The sequence below is a fragment of the Macadamia integrifolia genome, chromosome 14 (genome assembly GCF_013358625.1).
Source record: "Macadamia integrifolia cultivar HAES 741 chromosome 14, SCU_Mint_v3, whole genome shotgun sequence".
In the NCBI taxonomy this organism is placed as follows: domain Eukaryota; kingdom Viridiplantae; phylum Streptophyta; class Magnoliopsida; order Proteales; family Proteaceae; genus Macadamia; species Macadamia integrifolia.
Window position 1 is genome coordinate 1,798,304 of NC_056570.1, and position 24,824 is coordinate 1,823,127.

General features: G+C 36.3%; 2 protein-coding genes across 2 annotated transcripts; both read left to right on the forward strand.

The window, feature by feature from the left end:
- The first annotated feature begins 6,045 nt into the window (after positions 1-6,045).
- LOC122061755 (phosphatidylinositol 4-kinase gamma 4-like) lies at positions 6,046-10,143 on the forward strand. Its single transcript, XM_042625205.1, has 2 exons — positions 6,046-8,229; positions 9,463-10,143. Exons 1-2 carry the CDS (start codon positions 6,847-6,849, stop codon positions 9,838-9,840), a joined length of 1,761 nt encoding a protein of 586 aa, XP_042481139.1. The 5' UTR covers positions 6,046-6,846; the 3' UTR covers positions 9,841-10,143.
- Positions 10,144-12,336: 2,193 nt separating this feature from the next.
- LOC122061257 lies at positions 12,337-13,320 on the forward strand. The gene has a single exon (XM_042624471.1). The coding sequence runs from the start codon at positions 12,559-12,561 to the stop codon at positions 13,192-13,194; it is 636 nt and encodes a 211-aa protein (XP_042480405.1). The 5' UTR covers positions 12,337-12,558; the 3' UTR covers positions 13,195-13,320.
- Positions 13,321-24,824: the final 11,504 nt, after the last annotated feature.

A 24,824-nucleotide genomic window follows, 5' to 3' on the forward strand; every position in this document is an offset into this window, starting at 1 on the left:
TTATAGTTATATTGATAGTCCTACTACGCTGCACTTATGCCTCAAAGAAATTTAGAAAAAAATATATATTAATGAATATTCTTTTTCAATGTACACAAATTAATAATGATAATTATATGTAATATTTTACATATTATTTTAATTATATTTTTGATAAATTCCAGCAAAAAAAATGATCAAGTTGAGTAATAATATTTATTCAATATCATTAAATATTTATAATTTTTTTCCTATTATACTCTTTTAATACTTTCTTTCACAATATTATACCAAATTGTCTCCATGACAACTTCTAAATTATAAGAGAAGATAGACAAAGTTACAGGCATCGGTATCAGAAGTTTGTATCAATCTGACGATGCCATCAATGCATTTGTATCGATCTATACACATCCAATATCAAATGAAATTTAAAATAAAATAAAATTTATGTATCAATAGAGAAGAGAGCATAAGCAAGTGGATATTTATAAATATGGGAAGTTGGTGGAATGTGTAATACATATTTTATAGAGGGCCAACGGACATACACGTGTGACTATATAGAAAGGGACAGCAATAAAAGTGGGGACTGATGTGTCTTTTTGTGATATGTGAACTTTCTTGGCAACACTTCTCTTATAAACTGCCAAAGAAGTTGCTCCTTCTAAAGTCTGGCCCCACAAGCCTTTTTTTTTTAAATATAGTTTCTGAATCTGATTGATTCTCTTAGTCATCGACAGATTGCATGACAAAGCAAAGGTGACCATATGATATGAACCTCGGAGAAGTCACTTCCTCTTTGGTGTCTGAAGACTCTGAACTCTCAAATGGCTCTATCTAAAAAAATAAAAATTATTTTTTTTTCCCAACACATGGGGTGAAGGGTGATTTGTAAGGATACAATGTTAAATTCTGATTTGTTGGGGATACAATGTTAAATTCAATCGGTGGTTTATGGGTATTTTTGTAAATATTTGTATATGGTGTCACTATATATTTATAATGAGGTTTTCTTTTTCGTTAAGCAAGTTGAGAGAGGTGTGAAGAATTGAAGACTAGTGTTGTAATCTTATTCTCCATTAATAGGAATTAAGATCTCATCTCATTGAGGATGTAGATTCAATTTAATTGAAATTAACCATGAATCGATCAAAATCCCTCTCTAGATTGGTTGGAATTGAAATTGGGCTTGGCTGATTCATATTAGAATCGGTTGAATCAACTGACCTAATTTCGATTCTGAAACCCTGAGGCTAAAGATTTTGGGATATTTCTGCATGTCGTTGCTCTGTCTAATCCCATGTTGTGACCTTCTTGTAAGGGCTTTAATTTTTTTTTTTTTTTCATTTTTTCTTACCTTTCTAACCTTACTGACAATATTGTCTTATGTCTTGCCATTGGTGTGATATAGGAGATTTATTGACACTTTCAAATTTGACTCAATTTATTCTAAAGGCTTTGAAATTCGAATAATTGCAGGGATTGGTCTTTAGCAATCCTAATTCAATTTCAAGTCAAGTTTTGAAAACGATAGGAATTCAATCGGACTCGGTTGAACTCATCAAATTTTGGTTAGTTTGTTCAAACTCAACAAATAGGTTTCCAATAAGAATCATCTCCAATCCATTCTGAATCAACTTGGCCATTTCAGCTGATTCTAAGCTGAATTTTTAAACTTTGAGTGGACCCATTTGATGTTGGGATTGAAAGTGCAAATAATAATCAAAATTGTGGATTGGGTTTCCTTTCAACCACGATGCCCACAATAAAGAAAGAACCTCTTAATCCACGGGATATGATCCTTGATAATTGGATCAAGAAAGAATAACTTGGATCTTAAACTGGAAGTAATAATATCATTCACTATTCCAAAAATCCAATTACAACATCAAATCACATGAAGAATAACAATCATTATTCCACAACATCAAGTACACTAAAGAGATTCTTTATGTATTTAATTTGAAGAAAAATTTCTTTACTATCATTGATTACGATCTGAATTCGAATAATTTAGAAAATAATTATTCAATTTGAATAGATATTAAATTGATAAGAAAATTATTTAGTAGCTAATGATTTTGAAATTCTTAAAGATTTGACCAGTTCTAGATAATTTGAAAAAGAATTAAAACAATTGAAAAATATGAATTTTGAACAAATCGTATCCGGCAGGAGGAGAAATACCTGGATTACATAAGTTAGGAATGTAAATAAATAATAAATAGTCATTTAACCCCAGTATGACCCGATCCATGTGGTTGTAGAATTAGTTTGGACCCACGGAATACCCATCGTTAGCCCCAAAAAAAAAAAATATCTAAATTTGATTACCTCAGTATTCATTATGAATATCCATATCCGATCAAGAAATATCAATCGCATCCAACCCGTATCCGATCCATTTACATATCAAATTATATGGAATGATGTGCCATACATGACTAATGAAATTTTCTTTTTTAAGAAATTTGTGTTTGATTTGGATATGAATCACTAATGGCATGTGGTCTCTGGCAATGGTAATAACATGTATGTATGTACACAACAATGTTACAATTTGCATGCGGAAGACATGACACATATGAAGAGAGAGAGAGATTCCACCTGTACATATGGCGTATCGCATCTAGAAGGTGAAAGGATCAGGTTCTCGGTTCTCGTACGAGAATGTTCTCGCACACTCCTGATCCATGGATATAGAATCTATTAAATGAATAGAGAGAAAATTGATTCTATATCCATGGATTAGGACTGTTCTCGTACATTCTTGTACGTGAACCTGATCCGCTCTCATCTAGAAATCATTCTCAATAATTACAGAATCTGTGCTTTAAAAATTAGGATCAAAGCCGGATCTCGATTCCAATATGAAACATGGTCAACAAATTCTTAAACTCAAAATTGGACCGTTTAGGTATCGGTTGGATCGGATCAATATCGCCCTTGACCGACCTGATCCAATACATAGGTAAAGGTTAAGGACAAAATATAATAAAAAATGATTTTTTATTCAAAAATAAGGGTAAATCTGCTGATATAGTGCGATATAGGTGAATTTAGATCGGTATTGCCTTGATTGATCCCAAATTTTATAAACTTTGATGGTAAAAGATTATTGGGAGTCTAACTGATTTTTTTACTAAAATTGATCGATTTCGATATTTATTAGTGTTGGTGTACGATATCTTGTATGCCATCGCAGTTTAATGTAGGAAGTACTAGTGTAGATGCCTCGACATAACAGAATGACAATCTCACTTGCTAGTAAGTGGGCCGTGGGGATTGCAAAGGGTACAAGAGGCCCCCTACATAGCGGGGATGTAGGGGGGCGCAGTCCCGTTCAAATTTTTTATTTGAGGGCAGTTTGTACTTTCCAAATTAGGGTTTTTCGTTATATATTTGTACTGAGATTTTTTTTTTATGTAATGTACGCAATACTAAGAGGTTTGAAGACTAGCGCTATAACCCTATTCTCCATTGATAGTGAAGGAAAATTTCATCTCACCAAGGACTTGCTAAACCTTGTAAACTTGTATGCATTGTTTGTTCTTATTTGTTCATTACTTTTTACATCACTTTTAGGGTTACGTTTCTACACCACTATTTAAAAGATCAGAATTAGATTATTCGAATAGATCTATTTGAATATGAATCAAAAGTGATCAATCCTAATTATGAATGTACCAAGAAATGTCTGATTCTAGGGCTTTTAGGACTTGATTATTGGGTTTTAGATCTGAGTGGGTGATTCTAGGATTTTTTTAGACCAACTTTCATTCAATATGAAATGGAATCTATTGAGACCGATTCGAGGTTAATTTTGAGTTTAAAATCTTTGATTGGATTGATTTCAACCGATTCTTATCAAGAAACCCTAGAATTGCAATGTTTTCGAATCAAAGTTTTAATGCTTGATACAATTCTTATGAAAAAACCATAGAATCATTAAGTTTTTAAAACCGAGGGTCGATTTTAGGGTTTTTGAGATAGATTTTGGCCTGATTATGTCAACAGGACCGATTCTATCATATTTTTTTGGTAATGATTCCATCATATTGGCAAGAATCAATTCGATTCTCGATTTGGTAGCCTAGTGGTGAAAATGCCCTCAACCCATCACCGCTCAAGTCGATTGATTGTGAGTTCGAGTCTTGGCATGAAGAGTTGCTTGTCGTACGGAGATTTATCCTAGGAGTTATGATCACTACCATTGGGCACCTTTTTTTTTTTATTACTATAAAAAAAAAAAAATTCCATGTGTTGAATCATTGTATGGAATATTTTCTTTTTCTTCGAAATCTAGAACTTAAAGAATCTCCCAAAAATATTTATCAAAACGTGTGGACCCTTTCGTAAACAGAAATTTGAATTTCTATAAAATTTTCATTCCGAAACGGATAAGACTGACTGAGGCTGATGTTAAAGTCGGTAAAATCTGTGACCTAAAAATAGAAATGAGAAACAGATGAAGCGAACCGAATTAATTTACGGAAATTATATCCATTTTCTCTCCATTTCATGGGAATGACGTCGGTCAAAGGAAAACAAAGGACTTGACTCTGCCTATCGTTTTCCCTCTAGACGGTAACACGTCATTCCCCCCCGTCCGTTAAATGGTTTTGACGTCTCCGTTTATAATAACGTCAACGTGTACGTCACTCTCCCCGCCTCCAACGTTCGACTTCTTTTCTTGCAACCCACCCTATTCCTAAATTAAAAATCGTGCAACTGCAACTAAGGTTTTCAAGCATGGTCCTAGGTATCCGTATCTATATCTATATCTATATCCGTATCTGTATCTGTATTTATATCTATATTGATATTTATATTCACATCCATATTAGTATCGTGCAATTATGGTTTGAGAACTCGAGCCAGATAACTTTGTATCAACAGGATTGGAATGGTATTGGTTTTGTCTGATCCCCGATTTTGACCTTTTTGCTACTGTCTGATCTAGGCCAATTTGGATTGATATTGGAATGATCGGTCCCCAGTTTTAGAGCCTTGACAGTGCCATGGTTTTAAAACTCGGATTGAATCAGTTAGTAATGACTAGATCGGAAAGGACTCAACCTTGATTAATCCTCGATCCTAACCATTCCCCTGACCTTTCTGATATTGTCTGATTTAGGCCAATCTGGATTGGTATCAAAATGATCGTTCCCCAGTTTTAGAGCCTTGATCATGCCATGGTTCAAAAATTTGGATTGAATTGGTCAATAATGGTTAAATTGAAAAGGAATCCACCTTGATCAATCCTTGATCCTAACCTTTCCAATCTCAATACACATGTATAGTCAATCTAAGGGTAAAATAGTAATAAAAATTAATTTTCAAAAAAGAAAAGAAAAAAAGGGTTGAGCTGTTCAATATGGTCTGAGTTAGGCCGATCTGAATTAGTATCAGAACTATCATCTTTGATCGAACCAATGACCATTTTTGAGTTTTATAACCATGATTCTGCCCATTATGTAATAGTGAAACAATACAAATCATGGATAAAATATTTAAAACACGATATTTTTAGGAAAGTTAGAGGCAAACTTGCCCTATCAAAACCACGGCATGCCTATTTGTATAAATATCATATCGATTTTCATGGTCATTGATATTTGATCCATTACTTTGCACTCAAACCATGGTTTTAAAATTGGAATCAGATTGATTGAATTAGCCAAATCATATTAGAATTGACACTGATTTATTTGTATCAAGTCCTGCATCAATGCTGGAGTCAATAGGAGCATGTTCATAAGAAATAATAGAGATGAAATTTTCGCCTTTCATGAGAAGTGATCGACCATTTCATCCCGAACCAATTCAATTCGATTTCGATTTGGTTTATACAGATCGTATATTAACTCGAATCAAAACTGAACCAAAAAATTCCGAACCGAAATGATGGAGACACCCTTTGGCGATTATGATTTAACGTCCGTTATGAGTCCCAGTTTAACAATTAACGGCGTCAAGTTACTCTTGGGGAAGGGGTTGCGTAACTTCCGTCAAAATTCTTAAGGTCCAAACGCGGACTTAAAGCCGATGTCTACGCTTTTGTTTTCTTCTCCTTCTCTTTCTCTCTTTCTCTTTCTCTCTCTACGGTATTGTTCTTGTCTGGTTTTAGAGCTATCGTCGTTTCGTTCCAGAGCAGGAAAAATCGGACCTTTTTTTGGTAGAAATGGAGAGGCGATAACTGCAGATTTCACCAAATTCCTCGTCGATTAATCTTATCCTTGTTGTTTCTTTTGATTAAAGCTGCACTTTCTCCTCCATTCGTTCTTGGTTCTTTCCTCCTCGGTGAGAATCCATTCCCTTTCTTTTCCATTTGTTGTTGTTGTTCTTTTTTTTTTGTTGGATCAACGAAGCCCACATTTTCTAAATCTGTAAAACCCTCTGACACTCCAAGCTTTTGTAGAAATCTTCATTGATTAATTGGTCGATCTTGGTTCCCCTTCCGTGTTCAAAGCTTTCAAATTTGAAACAGGTCCGGGGAGCAACCACGGCCCTTTTCTGTGGAGGGTTTTTTTTATCCGGGATTTGATTTCTTTAGGTTTGCCATAGTTGTTGCCCTTGGAGGATTTGGGGGATCTCTTTAGCCTGGTTGGTTGGGTCTTCTTTGATTTTATTTTTCTTCATTCAGTTTCAGCCATGAATTTGTAGAATTGGAATTCTGGTTTTGAGACTTTTAGGTTCTTTGATCATTAGGCAGTTCCCTCTGGTTCAATTATATGAATCAGTCGAGTAGGATCATGAGAAACTCTTGACGGGGTTTTGGGGCTTTAGCGCTTCTGTTCTAGATCAGGGGCACTAGAGATTCATAGTTGAAAAAAAAAAAAAAAAAAAAAAAAAAAAGGGAAAATGTCTACCGCCGATGTTGATCTTAGTCCCATTCCCAAGGAGTCGCTCTTGCCTGGCTATTTCGATGGCCAATCGGGTTCTTGTTCGAGTGAATCGATAATGATTTTCCTCACGGTTTCCGGTTCTGTGATTCCACTGCGTGTATTGGAGTCCGATTCGATCGCCTCTGTGAAACTGAGGATTCAATCGTGTAAAGGTTTTGTTGTGAAAAAGCAAAAGCTAGTGTTCGGAGGTAGGGAATTGGCTCGAAACGATTCTCTTGTCCGGGACTATGGTGTCACTGACGGAAATGTTCTCCATTTGGTTCTCCGGCTTTCTGATCTCCGGGTAATCACTGTGAAGACTGCCTGTGGGAAGGATTTGGAGTTCCATGTTGAACGATCTAGAAGTATTGCTTACATCAAACAGCAGATCGCCAAAAAGGGTAAAGGTTTTGTTGACCTTAAGGACCAGGAGCTGATCTGTGATGGAGAGGAGCTAGAGGATCAGTGGCTCATTGATGATATTTGTAAAAACAGTGATGCTGTGATTCACTTGCTGGTTCGAAAGTCTGCAAAAGTTAGACCCAAACCCATTGAGAAAGAGTTTGAATTGTCGATTGTCGCATCTGATTCGAATGAGGGTAAAGAATTCGATGAACAAGAAGTAGATGGAAAAAACCATTGGAACAACGAGTCTAAGGATCTCCGTGTGGTTACTAAGGAGTCACCGAGTAGAGATTTCATTCTGCAACCCATTATTGTTAATCCGAAGATCGAATTGTCTTCAGTTGTGAATGATTTGATTAACTCAACCTTTGATGGATTGGATAGTGGAAACCAACCAGTAAGATCCTCAGAAGGTTCAGGTGGAGCTTATTTCATGCCAGATTCTTCAGGTCAAAAGTATGTTGCCGTTTTCAAGCCAATGGATGAGGAACCTATGGCAGTGAATAATCCTCGAGGGCTACCATTATCAACTGATGGTGAAGGTTTGAAAAGGGGGACGATAGTAGGAGAAGGAGCGTTCAGAGAAGTTGCAGTATATATTTTGGATCACCCAAGGAGTGGGCCGCGGTCTCTTTCAGGCGAAGAAAGAGGTTTTGCTGGTGTCCCTCCTACGGTTATGGTGAGGTGCTTGCATGGGGAGTTTAATCATCCAGATGGGTACCAGTTTGCTGCTAAGAATGTCAAGATTGGGTCCCTGCAAATGTTCATGAAGAACATTGGGAGTTGTGAGGACATGGGTCCTCGAGCTTTCCCTGTGGAGGAGGTCCATAAGATCTCTGTGTTGGATATGAGGTTGGCAAATGCGGATCGACATGCTGGAAATATTCTTGTGGGCAAAGAAGGGGATCGTACTGTGTTGATTCCTATTGATCATGGATACTGTTTACCAGAGAATGTAAGTATTCTTGTATTAATTTTTAGTTTTTGTCCTAAATAATGGTGCCTGGTTTCAACTCTGCTTTTTCCTGACCTTGTTATTATGGGAAGGGACTTATATTGTTCTCAGTGTTGTGGTTTCAAGTTTCTTCCTTAAGTTTTTGTTATTATGTTCTAGGTATCAGTTTGATTGATGTTTTTTCAATACGTGAATTTTTCCTCAGCATTGTTTATGCATTGATAGTCTCTCTTTTGGTTATGTTTCTTGATAGTTGTTTCCTTTTTCTTTTTTCTTTTTAATTGGAGATGCAATTTATAGCCTGCATCAATTGGCTTTGTTGGATGTATTGCTTCTCATATTTGAGTGATTGCTAATAGTTCTGTTGGATCTGCTTCTTACATTTCCAAAATGATTGTCATTGTCCAGGGAAATATTTTTAATAGATAAAGTGGGTTGAGAAAATAAGAAGGAAGAGAAAAAGAATCATTATTATTGTTTGGTTGTTGGGGAGAATTTGTGGCAAAACGTTGTACTCAATCCACATGTGATGTTAGGTGCACATATATCCTCTCTCACATACCTCTTAACTCCCCCTCAAATGGATGAAACATAGGGCTAGAGTTTTACCTGCGTAATTGAGAAATTATGCAGACTCATAAACATGAGAAATCTGGTTTATTGGAAAAATAGATTTACAGACAATTTTTTTGTTTGTAGAACCATGTTAGTAGAATTCTGGAGAAGACATTCTTTTTAGGAATTTGAATTTTCTCTCTTTAGATTGTAGGATTGAACAAACATTTTGCCAATGGAAGTCTGCCTTGTGTTAGATTATTAGCATATTGACAAGGAGCCCAATTTACAGACCTGCTGGTAATGAACTCCAATAATGGAATATTTAAGCACTTTGGTGTGACCATCAGCCATAGGACAATCTCTCTCTCTCTCTCTCTCTCACACACACACACACACACACACACACGTGTGTTTTCGTGTTTTACTGTGATTGATTATTTAGAAACTTGAGCCACAATGCATCATGTTCTTTTTCTTCCCTAGCAACTGGAGCCATTATTTCGTTGTTCTACTTCTTCTCTTGGGGTTGGATTTTGTTTATTTTCTTTATGAGACTAATCTTGATGCATTCCATTTCATGTGCAATGAGAAGACTCTGCTAATGCATCTATAACTTCTGTGTTTAGCCATTGCGTACAATTCCCCCTAACAAGAAAACCTCTGCCTTTGTGACAGTTTGAAGATTGCACATTTGATTGGCTGTACTGGCCACAAGCTCGTGAGCCTTATACCCCAGAGACCATTGAGTATATTAGATCACTGGATGCTGAACAAGATATTGCTCTTCTGAAGTTCCATGGATGGAGCATATCGCGTGAATGTGCCCGCATCTTCCGCACATCTACCATGCTTCTGAAGAAGGGGGTTGAGAAAGGGCTCACTCCTTTCGCTATTGGAAGAATGATGTGCAGAGAGACACTGAATAAAGAGTCCGTGATTGAGAAGATTATCCATGAAGCCATGGATACTGTGCTACCAGGAATGAGTGAAGCCGCGTTCCTCGAATCTGTCTCTCAGATCATGGATCGCCACATTCACTCACTTACCCTATAATAGTCATGGATTCTGTAGGTATATGTGTATATGTGCATATGTTACCGTACATATGACCATCTTTGAGAGGAGTGGAGGCTGTATGTTTTATGTGGATAGGCTACTGGAATTGAGACCCCCACCACCCAACCTTATTTGTTCATACAGTTGAGCCTTGGGCAACAACAAACTGCCTCTTCTACTGTCTGGATAATCATTTTTTTCTCCCTCTACTGTTAAGCTAATGTCTATCTAGAAGTTGAACAGAAGCAGAAAATCTTGGTTTATTAATATCAATATATTGTTTATCTACTTCAGCTTGAATGGAAGATTGTTAATTGTCCACAGTTCTAAGAATTGGATCAGCGGAATCGGCTGAGCCTGATCCCAAATTTTGCCAATTTTGGAGCTGTTGATCCGTGCTGGATTTCTAGGATTCCAGCCGATTCCTGACCAAAACTGGCCGAAACAGGGTTGTCCTACCAATTCCATATTTATAAACCTTGCCTCCAGGATCAAGGATTGCAGGACTCAGGAATGTCACAGGAACTAGGTGTTCAATATGTCCAAAGCTGTTTCTGCTTCACTTTGCTTGATGCTTTTGATGCTTTCTTTGTGAGTAGGCAGTCATTGAGGCTTTGGAAGTTTTAGTAGTTCAATAGACTTCATAATGGTATATACTACAATACAGATTGCTATTGTGCTTTGAACTCCTCAGGTTGAAGCTTTCACCTTAGGAAATGACTAATTGATGCCATGGGCATGTCAATGTCCTTCACTTCACCACTGATCACGCTTAAAGGGAAACTTAATCTTTTTTTTCCCAATATGGGAGAGGTTTAGGAAAGCCGTCCCGCTGGCTTTCATGGCCTTTTCCCCCAATATATATATAATTATATGCTTTTCTATCCATTAAATGGGAAAGTTTGACTACTGGAGTTTCAATTGAGACAAAATATGGTGCCTTTTCAACTGCCCAATTGTTTTTCAAAGAATTTTGACTCTAAACCAAACACATGAATGAAGCAGGTGGGGGGGTTTTTTTTTTGGATTAAATGTAAATTCCATTTGTTATGATAGTGGGTGCTTCCTAGTTCTATTATTCGGGAAGTAATTTTTTGTTGTGCAAGAGATCTCTCTTTGGTTATCTGGTCCTTGTAGGGTATCAATGAGTGATCATCCTCTGCGGTCAGCATCGGGTGGTCGAGATTATTTGGGCACGTGCTTTGAGGCTGTCTCGATCATCCGATGCTCATCGCATGGACGCACTCACTACAGAGGATAATTTTACGGGTATCAACATGGATGGAATTGATAAGTGATAATTTTACATGCTCCTACGGTTAGGTGCAGGGCCAGGTATGTGAGTTGTTCATTGATGAGGAAAAAAAATTCAATTAAATCTTAAACTTGAATATTAGAATGATAAAGTTGAGTAATAAGTTCAATCTGGATTTGAAATGGACTATGGATGCGCGTTACTGATTTACGATCAACCTTTTCTTACTGTTGATCATAGACTATTCTCACTTGGTGATCGAGCTGATTTGCTGTTGACGCCCCTTGAGTTTTAGTTTGATTGCTGGGAGTGAGTTAGCCCTCATTTGGTTTAGAGTTGGGCAAAGCAACCTGATGCGTTACCAGAACAGGAGAAAAGGTCAGTGTGGATTCCACATTGTTAAGATAAAGGACATGAGAATGAAGAATCCCCACACTATCCACGTGGGGATCCATCCTTCTCTCATATATAAGATAGTCAGAGGTTACTTTGAAACATTTTTAGGGCCAATAGCCTTGTAGGTGGACCTGAATCATTGAATCACAAATTTCCGCACCACTTTCATGCCTCTTGGATGAGGAACAATAAGCCACTGGCTGGCTAAATGATCCTCATAGGAGAATTTCAAGATGAGAAGAAAAAAAATTTAGGATTTTCTAAGCTCTCAGAATTAGTGGATGTGAGATTATTCCCAATAGAGAGATCTGTAATGCAGAAACTGTTGTGGACTTTCTATCAAGGATGGAACAAAGAAATTTGTGATACAAGTAGTTCCCTTCCATCTTTCTTACTGCAGCTACTTTTTTGTGTTCTGTTTCCCACTCTGGACTCTGGACTCTGGACTCTGGACTCTGGAGACCACTAACCCCAAAATTCAAATCTGAATTTTGTTCCAATTCAAACCAAATGGGTCCCATACTCCCATCATCCCATCATTCCTATCCCATTTAAAAAGACCACTAAGATTGGACTTTAATTACAGCCTCCACAGTCACTCCTCTTTTAACTCCTTCAGATGTTTCTCCAAATACCCAACTTTAATCACTCAAAACCTTAATTAATTCAAATTATCAAATTTGTCCATATGTCTAAGACCCAAACAGCATCTTCCATAGTTTCTCAACACCACATGCTTTCTCTTACACCTACTCCTTTCTTCACCAATAACTACACAACACACTAAAACTGAACTGAAAATCTCTCTCTCTCTCACCCGAGGGTCTCTCTCTTCTCTACTCTCTTCTCTCTGTTACCCGAGGGTCTCTCTCTTCTCTACTCTCTGCTCTCTCTTCTCTCTGTTTCTCTCTAACGGACTCAAAGGTCTCTCTTGTGGGGCTGGGATAAGGGGCTCTCACAAACTCAAGGGTCTCTCTCTCTCTCTCTCTCTCTCTCTCTCTCGGGGAGTTGGGGAAAGGGGAAGGAAAAGGGAAGGAACTGAAGAGAATCACAGTCAGGTAGCCATGAATGATCATCATCATAAACCACAGAAACCTCCATCTGGGCGGACGAATCTGGCATCATGTATAGTGGCAACAATCTTCCTGATCTTTATAGTGATCGTGATCCTTATCGTCTTCTTCACTGTGTTCAAGCCCAAGGACCCTAAGATCTCAGTGAACGCCGTGCAGCTCCCAACCTTCTCCATTGCTAACGGGACCGTTAGCTTCACCTTCTCTCAGTACATCTCAGTGAGGAACCCTAACAGGGCAGTGTTCACTCACTACGACAGCGATCTGCAGCTCCTCTACTCCGGGAACCAAGTGGGTTTCATGTTCATCCCCGCCGGAACTATCGACGCCGGTCGTACCAAGTACATGTCTGCTACCTTCTCCGTTCAGTCTTTCCCTCTCATGTCGGCGCCGGCGAAGACAACGACGACGACGACTTCTACGCCGCCGCCAGTGAATACGGGGCCGACCATCACCGACGGAATCAATGGGTTCAGGATGGGGCCTACATTGGAGATTGAGTCGAGGATGAGAATGGCTGGTAGGGTAAGGGTTTTGCGCTTCTTCACCCATCATGTGGAGGCCAAAACTGGTTGCAGAGTAGCCGTTGCTGTCAGTGATGGATCTGTCTTAGGGTTTCATTGCTGATTTCTTCTTCTTCTCTCTCTCTCAATTTTTGTGTTTTTGGGTCTTCAATCTTGGTTTGAATCTGTAATTTGCTGGACTGGAGGAATTGTAAAAACAAAATAGGGAAAAAGATTGGTTTTTTTTTTTTTTTTGGTTTTGTTTTTGGGAAATGCTTGATTTCATGATTGACAAGTAGTGTTCTTAGATTGAACTAAAGGATCTTGTGTGAGATCAAGTGGGATAATCAGAGTTGGATCTAAGTTTTTTTGGGTCTGAACTCTGCAACAATTCCTCTGCATTGTTCCAAATCTTAATCATGGAAGGGTTGAAGGGGGGAAGGGATGAGTTGCCCAGATGAACAATGACTCAATTGAGTGGTCAAAGCTCAAAAAGTAGTATATAAGTGTGAAGCCATCATTCTTTCCTTCTTCCTTTTTTGGTTTTATCTTGGAGCTTTTTGAGTTACAGGTCATGTGGGGGTCTGATGTCATCTCTGAATTCACTAGTGGGCTGTGAGTGGGTGTTGACTGTGGTTCAAAAGATCCAACCCGAGATCCGAATCTGGCTGGATCGGCCAGGTTTATGGTCTAACCCTAGAATTGGCATTAGACTGGTCGAACAGAATCGTGCAATTCCAGTTGATCTGGTTCCTATCGATTTTGGAACGGGACCAAATCCAGATCTTGATTCTAGGCCCTAGCTTTGCAGGCACGACCGTTTAAAGCCGGAATCAGTCTGACCTGATTAATAAACATGTTGGGTTGGAGCCTGAGTCCCTGACACGGTTAATAATTGGTCGTTATGGTGCAAGGGTGTTACCTGACGGTTGCTTGACCTGTAAATAAAAGTCAACTTAACCTAACATTTCTAAACCTTGAACATTTTTAAACCTTGAACTGGTCTGATCCAATTAATAAATGTGTTGGGTTGGAGTTCCACTCGTTTAATAATTGGACGTTCTAGTGCAAGGGTGTTATTTGACGGATGCCCGATTGGTATTGATTGGTTGATAACTTGACTTAGCCTGACATGTTTAAAGTGTATCCTCTTTAGAGCTTGTTTGGATCCTGTTTACTTAGCCTTAAATGTTTCATGATCATTTAAAGCTCGATTAGAGATAAATATACCATTAGCTTGTTTAAAGTCCATCAAAGGCCCATTTAGCCTAATTATTGATAGTCTAATTAAAGATCGTAATCGGTTGACTATTTATAAATGGGATCATGCCTAACAAATGAGGACCGATTACTTAAATGGGTCCGATGCAAGATCCTAAAGTGGAAAAACTCGATTAGGTCCAATCAAAACCGACTTGAATCCTGACCAATTGACACCCTTCTTGATTCCAAGTTTCTAACCGCTTCTTGAACCCTTTGTTGCACTAAAGATTTTAAACTTGGAATCAGGGTCAAACCGGTCCCTATCGAATCTGATCTGGATCAAATTGCAATTGGTCCAAAAAACACTAGAATTTGACTCACTGAGTTGTTGGGATTAAGTTAATTGGTTCATTGGGATTAGTAAAAGTAGTGATTAGGGAATGCTGGTTTTTAAATAGCAAAAAGCGCAAAGAGGTGGGCCGCGCTTTTGCTTTCGGCGTGTGGACCTTTGGATGGTTTGGGCTGTGTTTCTAACTCACAGTCAAAGCCACAGGGTCAAGGTTTGTAATTTCGGTTTTCGGATTGGTTTCGTTCTTGATCATGGTTTCAAGTATCGGTATTGTATGGATCATATAAGTTAAGATCAATCTCTGATCCTTGACTAATCTGGATTGGTTACCTGTATTGTTTCACGGGTAAAATAGTAAAATGTAAAAAATATATATATATATATATATTTTATTTTTAAAAACATCAAAGACAAAACCGATCGATACTCACCGATCCAATACTGATACTAATACTGTCCCTTAAACCCATGGTCTCGATTGTAGCCAATATGTTGAATGACTAAATCGTAGAGGTATTGTGTAAGGATTTGGGCCTCTTTGACTTTTATATTAATTCTGACTCCTCCCTGATTGTGAAACTTATCTCTAAAAGATCGTGTACCTTGTAGAATTACTGGTATTGGTTTCAGAAAGTAATCAACCTTTGTGATTCCCTGAGAGCTTATATTGTAAGATTTCTAATTAGCTGGGCTAGCATAGTCCAAGATTTATTTTCAAAAATCGATTTAGTTGTGTTGACTATAGATGGAATAAGCAGAAAGAATCTAATAATGGTAAGTGGTCTCTATGGAGATATTAGATTTTATTAGCACACCTTAATAGTATGAAATATATATTACTATATATGGACATAAGGTATTGTTTTCTTAATGAAGAAGAAACCCTAATTTCTTTGCAGAGTTGGTCCTTACCCTCACCTTTTTATATATTTATCACTGACCCATTAAGTGAGGCTAATGATCTAAAGCAAAAGGGAAAGAAGGTAGACCAGATCAATTTTGATCGTGTTATACAAAGAGCATATGATAAGAGATTTGAGGAGTTGTTATTCTTCAGTCATGGATTCAGGTACGTCGTTCTTATCTATGTAGTAATTGTATTATATGCTTATCTGATCTCCATGCATATGTTGCGTATATATTTTCACATTTGAGATGTTATGATACAAGATCATCTTACGTTATTTGTACATGTCGGTGGTTTATTAAATATTTCTATATAGTTTTGATAAAATTCAATTTTAAAGCCTAATAATTGGATAGACCATAAACAATTTTTGCAAGTGAAATAAGAAATCATTTGATTTTCATTTATTGAAATGAATTTTGAAATTTGTTTATGTTGTTGACTCGTATAACTGGTATTTTTATTGGGTCATCCGATCCCTACTCTCTTGTATTAGTGGGATAACAAAATATTATCTCATTGTGTGTGATAGATGCATTATACCTGATTTATTATGTGCATTGTACTAGTCCTTTTCATGAATTTTAAGTCAACTTATGGTATTTCGATATTTTTTTCAATTTATATTTATCGTTCATGACATCCGATTTCGTCGCGAGACACTTAATTATGAGTTTTGACACCCTATTATGATTCAAAAACTTACAAGTGTATTGTTTAAGTAATACTTTTTTGAATTTATATGTCCTATGTGAAGTTGTGATAATATGCAATTTTATTGAAAATTCATCGAAATAAAATAAATATATCGTATTTGAATGATTCAAATGAGCTCACTGAAGTTTTAGTTGCTTATTGGTATAAAGTCTATGAAGTTGTTTACACTAAATATGAATCTAACCTCATATTACTTTTATTTGTTAATGATTTATTGTTGTTTTGATCAAGTAAATTATTTGGTTCATATGCCCAATTAGCTAATGAACTGTTAAGATATAGAAATTAATAGGCTTTATTGTGATTGACTTAAAGTTTGTAGACTAATGTTTGCATTATATATTAAAGTCATTTAGGTTGAAAGTTCATACTTATATACAACTTTGTATATCTAATGAATAAGGTAACATATTTCATGAGTTTTTATTGTTATGAATAAATGTTATGAACTTCCATATTTAGCATGTTGTCATTTTAAGAAATTACCATAGTTAGTTTTTTTTTTTATGATAATGACTAGAAGTACAAAACTGTCATATTAAGAATGTACTTACTTTGATAATTTCTAAATTATGGTGTTATTATATTGACTATTAGGATTTACAATGGATGCTTTTGTAGGTTTATGTTAATTTTTTTTTTAAATACTGAAATAGTTCATCTTGTTGTTTGTACCCAAATCTAAACCCACGGGCATTTATTAGCAATCCAAGTCTATAAAATTTTATAATTTCAGTGATTACGCTTTCACTTAGTGGGCTAGTTACTGAGATTTTGAAATTGCTATTAACTATTCAGAATGGATTGCAATCAAGGAGACTATATGGCGAACGATGTGCTCTTGTCACTAAAGGTGAGTCTTCGTTTGATTGATTTCGCTTGATAGTGTGAAGGTGACGTTTTGGCTTCACAACTTTGGAGGTTCTTGTCTTGCCACCACAGGTGATAAAATCTTCAGAATGGTGTTGTTTTGAGCTTCTAACCTTGCATGTGAAAGATTCCACTCTGTGTTGTGCTATCTTACCACCACAGGTGTGATCCAATGATGTTGGATCTTTTTCCCAGTTTATGATTTCTTACGGTTATTGAAAATAATACTGAGATAAATCTGATTAATAGTCCAATTAATCATATTTAATTATATTGTTGGGATGCTAATATGTCTTTTGTTCTTGCATATTGTATATTTTGGTAAATATATAGTAATTATATTTGCCAGCTTTAACTTCCCATCTATTTTCTATTAAAATTTTAAATGGTTTTAATTTTGAGGAATGGAATTGATCCTTTAATATTTCTCTGACTAATAAGATAATGAATTTTAATCTTAGATTGATATACTTCCTAAGCCAGTGGTTATTAATTTTGTTTAAACTAAGGTTCTTTATGAAAAATGGGAGGAATCGAGTGAATTTATCTAAAAATCAGTGGGAATAAGCTCATGAATCATAAATTTCGGTAGAACTATATTATTACAGATAAAATAATTATTTGTCAAATAGTTAAGAGCTTAATTCCAAAAGTTTTTTAAAAGCATGTCACTGATAAGGGACTTGTTAGTTCTTTTTATGTATTTTATTAGTGGAGTTTTACTCATATATTCAGGTGCATCTGTGTTTCAATTTATTTTTGTATTTGTGATGTATTATTATTGTTCTCAAGAATATACATGCATTTTTATTATGGACAATTGCAAGTGTATATACTTGTTTATTTGTCTCTTTCAGAAAATTGAGGTTATATGTAGTGTATTTACCTTATTCAGTATTCGAGGTTCCAATCAATACACACATATCTTGTAGCTAGTAAAGCCTCAATTGATTGATGTCTGGTACTAGTGTATGGGACATTTAAACCCAGTCCCAATGAGCTTCCTTGAGCAAAGCTTGAGGGTTTGAAAGACGTTTGTAGTTAATGAGACCTTCGGTATTTATCTCATAAGGGTCATTTGGTTTTCGAACCTAGACCAATTTGAAAATAGGCATAATGATCACTACTGCATGTTATTTTCATACCACACTTTCATACTGTTAAGCCCAAGTTAGTGAGATTATAAGAACTTTAACTTGTTTGGTCCCATATCGCTTTAGATGTGATGATCAATACGATTGGGTGTTTGTAATTTTCATTCGGACCAAGGCATTTAATTTAAGGTGCACTCCATTCAACACTGTTTTTTCATTTATGATCACATTTAGTTTATCTATACCGGAGAGTCATTTTAAAATCTAAAACTTGTGACATATGCTGCCCAAGTGGAAGATTGTAAGATTTTCAATTAGGTGAGCTAGCGTAGTCCAAGATTTATTTTCAAAAACAGATTTAGTGGTGTTGACTATAGATGGAGTAAGCAGAAAGAATCTAATAATGGTAAGTGATCTCTATGGAGATATTGGATTTTATTAGCACATCTTAATGGTATGAAATATATATTACTATGTAAGGTATTGTTTCCTTAATGGAAATGAAACCCTAATTTTTCTGTAGGGTTGGTCCTTCCCCTCCCTTATATATAGTTATCACTGACTCATTAAGTGAGACTATATCTAAAGCAAAAGGAAAAAAGGGTAGACCAGACCAACATTGATCGTGTTGTACAAAGAGCATACGAGAAGAGATTTGAGGAGTTGTTATTCTTCAACCATGGATTCAGGTACGTTGTTCTTATCTATGTAGTAATTTTCTTGTATGCTTGTCTGTTCTCCATGCATATATTGCGTATATATTTTCTTTCACATATTTCTTTTTCATTTCGGGAAAGCAATCGCACAACGGATTGGTTAACCAACTTTGCATATGAATCTACTACTATAAAATTCAGTTTTCTATGATGATAATGTTCTCCCATCTAATATTAGTTACATCATTTGTGAAGATAAAGCGGGATTACCAATCTTTAGAATGCAATATTTTATCTTTTGCAGATTTTCCTTTGGGTTTTGCGAGTGTCACATGATTTGTATCTCATGGGTTGGGATATGTCACTCCTTTTTTTTTTTTTTTTTTATTATTTTGTTTCTCTTAATTTAATAGATTTTTTTAAGGGCTTCCCTATGTCCCTAATAATATTCGGGTAAGAAAAAAAAAAAAAGGGTGTCAACCTCGGAATCGGTCACTAAAACCCTATAATTAGTCTTTCAGATATGAAAATTGAATGATTCAGTCTCAAAAACCCTAAAATCGATTGTTTCGAAATGTTTAGAATTGAGACTGGTGACGATTCCTATCCGAATCATCCCATTTGACATAAACGGTTCCAATTTGTGAAACAGACCTCACACTTTATAGTGAAAATCATAGCTTAATGCCTAATTCATTAGCTCCCCCTCAGATTCTCCTCTAGATATTTTAGGGTTGTGTGGTATGCATCTTTGGAATGCATTATGGGTCTAGAATGGATTCTGGAGGGATAAAAATGTTGTTTGGTACTCGTTCTCATCCTGAATTTCCAGAATTGGGGGGAGGGGAAACAAACGGGCCTTGCTGTGGACCTTGCCAAAAGCCCATTCTGTCCAAAATATTGTTTACTAACATTTTGATCGATCTAGAATGCATTTTAGATCCATAATACTTTCTAAGAATGCAAAACAAACAAACTCTGAGAATGCATTTAGTATGTATTTTTAGACTGCATTCTGGTCATAATGAATTCCAATTAATCATACCAAACATAGCCTTAATTTCAGAAAGTTCATCATACTTTTTCAAACGCTTTCAAAGTATAGTTATATTGTTCATTATCTTTAACTATAATTTAGAGTTACGATCTTCACGAGATATGTTGCTTGACACCTTTGAAATGTTGAGGAAGATGATTGCAGCAGAAGAGAGAGAGAGAGAGAGAGAGAAAGAGAGAGATATGACAAATATATGTTAACTGGATTCCAAGAATACATACTAATTTTTTAGAATGCGCGACTAAAAATGGATTCCAAGAACACATGCTAAACAGCACCGAAGTTTATTTAATGGGTCAAATAGAAATCCATTCGTAGGGAGCTTGCTTCAGCAAGAAATGGGCATAGAAAAAATAGGACTGAAGGAGGAGTGTCCATATCCTCTCCAGTAAGCGGTGAGGTACGGTGAACAACAGATGGCTGAAAACATCTGGACACACTCCAAGGGGCTCTCAGCCACCCGTTTCTCACTGCCTCAATGCCACAGTTGCAGATGATTTTCACACATAAAGGAGTAGTAGGTTTCCAAGTTCCAAGATGTATCTGGTTTTAATAGAAGGATGGGCAATCCAATGTGAAAGCCCAAGGGACCTTTAGTCCAAATAAGCAGTTCTTAACTTCCTTTGAATTGAATTTGGGCCGGGCTTAGGCCCGCCTGTACTTCAATTTAGGGTTTATCATGATTTAGTGATGTAATGTATACTATCATGGTTTTGAATATTTCTATCGGCATTCATTTCGGTCTCTACCAAAATTGATTAACAATAGCGATACGATACTTATCGGTCGTATCCAATGGTTTTGCCCTTGATATTAATAAAATTATTTCTATTTTAAGACTAATTTACCTTTACTAAGAACCGTTCCATCGATATAGAATCGAATATGGATCGGCGGATCAGATATCAATATTTCAAACCATGTATGTAGTATTAATAAGGAATGACTCCAAAATTGAAGAAGTATAAAGCTTGAGACAAGACAGCAAGGCATATATTGACAATATGTTGATGTTTACATTCGATAGATCCATTTTTTTCACGTGTGTGTATGATAGGAGGTGCGACGAAATAATTTCGTGAGTGTGCGAAACAGAAAGCAAATTTTTATATTCAAGACCGCCATCAGTTTGGAGCATGGTTCTAAGTATCGGTATTAAATTGGCCATATCAAATCAATATCGGCTGAGACTGATATTGATGCCTAATCGATCTAGATTGGTTATCAGTACCGACTTGAGTGTAAAACGATAAAAGAAAATGTGTTTCGAACTCATCACTGTATATGAATCAATTTCCAATTCAAATTAAGACATGATTCTCACCAATCAATAACTAAAATTTTTAATTATTGACCAAACAAAATGAAAGAAGCCTCCCCACTTTAGAGTAGACCTGAATCATGTCATTCAAGAATAGGGCCTTGTTGTGGAACTTGCTAAAAGCCCATTCGGACAAAAATATAGTTTCGTTCTAGAATAAATTCTAGATCCATAATTTTTTCTAAGAATTAATAAAAACACAGTCTAAGGCTGTGTTTGGTATGCCTTCAAGGTCATAATGTATTCCAAGAAATCATATGAAACACAACCTTAATTTCAAAAAGTTCACAATATGATTTCAAACACTTTCAATATAACTGTATTATTTATTCTCTCTAATCACAATTTAGAATGGAGATCTTCAAGGGGTAGGGTGCTTGAGACCTACAAAATGTTGATGTTGAAATGATAAGATGACAAATATATGTTAAATAAATACTGGATTCAGATGTACAAGATCATGGGTAGAAGACTAAAGCTACATTCGATATAATTTTTAGGATACATTATCGACTAAAAATGGATTCCAAGAATGAAGACCAAACAGAGCCTAAGTTTATTTAATAGGTCAAATAGAAATCCATTGGTAGGGAGCTTACTTCATCAAGAAATGGACATCGAAAGATTAGATTTGGATTGAAGGAGTAGGTTTCAAAATTCCAAGAAGTATCAAATTTTAATAGAAGGATGAGAAATCCAATGTGAAAGCCCAAGGGAACTTTCAGTCCAAGCCCACCATAAACAGTTCTTAACTTCCTTTGAATTAAATTTGGACCGGGCTTGGGCCGGCCTGAACTACAATATGCTACTGAATATATGTATCGGTATCAGTCTCGGCCGAAACAAACACCTATATGTATCGGTCGTCTCAGATGGTTTCGCCTTTGTTTTTAACAAAATAAAATAAAAATCAATTTTTAGAGTAATTTTCCCTAACTAAGAACCACTCCATCGATATGAAATCAAATATGTATCGGCTGTATGGCGATCAAATACCGATATTGAAAACATATATAGCATAAATTTTTTAAAGCAATGTATATGATATTGTGATGGAGTTTCAAGAACATATATATAAACCATATGGGCTGGGCTTTCAGGAAACCCTCTCCCTTTTTAATCTTTATAATTTTCAAACTTTTGAACTTAAGAGGTATGATGTGGTAATTTGGTGTTTTGCATACTCCTGTTCAGCAGCATAAATAAATGAACAAAGTTTTCCTAAGCTCCATGATGAATTCACCGTGTGGATCCAATAGAAGAATCCCCCGTGCATGCTCCCTATCTCATTCGTTTCGAACAGCATGGATGTCCACAATGAATCAAATTTCCATTCACCATGGTGCAAGAAAACTCAATCCTAAATAAATTAGTTGATTCTTTAAGGTTTTCACAAGTCGCAAGGAGAAAAAAAAAAAAGTAATTGACATGTGACTTTTAATTGATACAGATAAAAAGGACATTTGATGACAACATGATTTTACACATAACGCCATCAAGGTTGTTGTCCAACAGCCAACTTCCTTTTCCTACTGCATTTTTATTGGTGGCAGTGTCGCACTAATACACTTGAGAAGATCTGATTTTCTATTTCCCCCATATTAGGTTTGTATTTACTTGCATCACATGCACAAGCGCTCTTCGAACCATCACCTATAACAAGGCTCTCCCACTTGAGTTTTCGCTCCATGGCCCCATGCTGCATTAGGGGTGTCAATTCGTGGCCCGACTTGACTAAATTGATCGGGATCGATTGTTTATAGATCGGCCTGGCCCAGACCGTTTATTAAACGTGTCGGGCTTGAGCCCGGCCCGTTTATAAATGGTCGGTCTCGGTTTTGCCACTTGGACCGTCGGGCGCCCGATCGAGGCCGACTGAATAACGTTTGATCGAGATCGGCCTATTGTGCACCGACTTGGCCCGACTCTTTAATGATTGTAGAATACCTATTTTACCCCCCAAATTAAATAATAAAAACTAAAAAGTAAAGACATGTTCACATTTTAAATAATGGTTATATTTGGTATCATTTATTGATTTATTGTCATTTTTTTGGGCTTGCATGAGTGGGCCGGAATATAAAAGCACATTTTAAAGATGGCCTGTTTAAAAACCGTTTAAAGCCCGTTTAACATTAAATATGTCCGTAGCCCGGTTAAGGCCCGACTAAAGCCTGATTAAGGTAGCCTGATTATAGCCCGAGGCCGACCGACCGAATATAAAGTGTACCATGCCCTCAATAACTAAGCCCGATTAGTTAAATGGGCGGACACGGTGTAGCCTTTGAAAGTCTTCAAGCCCGATTAAGCCCGACCGAAACCGGACCGGCCCGACCGATTGACACCCCTATGCTGCACTATTCAATTAGATTGGAAAATTGGTAGTGTAAAAGATAGATGTCATCACCTGACTATAAGTGCAGGTAAACACAGGCCTTGCCGAAATAACATTAGGACTTTTTCCATAATTTAATGAAAGATAATATCAAAATTTAAAAGGTCGGGGAACGTTACCTGATCGTGTAGCCACTGTGCTAGTTAAGGGGGGGTGGCATCTAATCAAGGTGTAAAGTGATTTTTTCGCCACCCTCCTATGTCTGGGTGTAGGAACACGCAACCAAGTAACTATCTTTTTTCTAAATTTAAATATTATATTTCATTACTTGTTACCAACAAAAGAACATGAAACCTTTCGGAAACCAATACAGTGGTTCAAGAGGAAACATCTTAGGTGACATATTGACGACTCCTTATGTTTAATCATATATTAGTGAATAAAAATTAAATTAATAATAGAGATATCTGGAATTTATCGTAAGTGTCTAAAAAATTTGAAATTGAAACAATTGGACATATCATTTGTCCACATAACAGGATAGATGCCTTATGAAATTTGAAAAAAAAATAAAAAATTAACAAATCTCTGTGACAATATTAATAATTTATCATATTTTTATTTGTACAAAAAGTTTGTTAATTGGCGATGCAGCTAAAAGAATCGCTTGTTTGAAGCAATAGACCACGTGTAAGTAGAATAAAACTCACATCTCTTGTATTATAAATTGCCTAAAATACCCTCAGTCTCATGAATTCTGTTTTGAAAATACCTCCCACATCATGGTCAGGTAGATTCCAGAACCCTTTTCCGTATTTTTATTTCTTTTCTTTTCAAGCTAAGCAAACATAACCTAAAACTCAGTTTGATACGCCAATTTTTTGTGGGGACTCCTTTATTTGCTATAAACATATAGATGGCCTACATTGATCATTTATAGGATCATTCAGGAGGTTAGATCAGAAGATGGTCCCTTTGTTGAGGTAGCTACAAACTCAAGACATGAAGGTTTGCTGGATCCTATATATATTTCAGACACTATAAATTCCATCACCAAACAGGCCATGTGATCTATATATCCTTTGCCTTTGGGATTGTTGGATTGAAACTTTTGAAATATCTTTCATGACTGTCCCAAGCTGTAAGTAAGCTAATGGATGAAACATGTGTTGGTTTCTTAATTAGCATCTACAAATGCATCATATGCTTCTGTAACACACCCACCAACCCCCCCACCCCACAAAA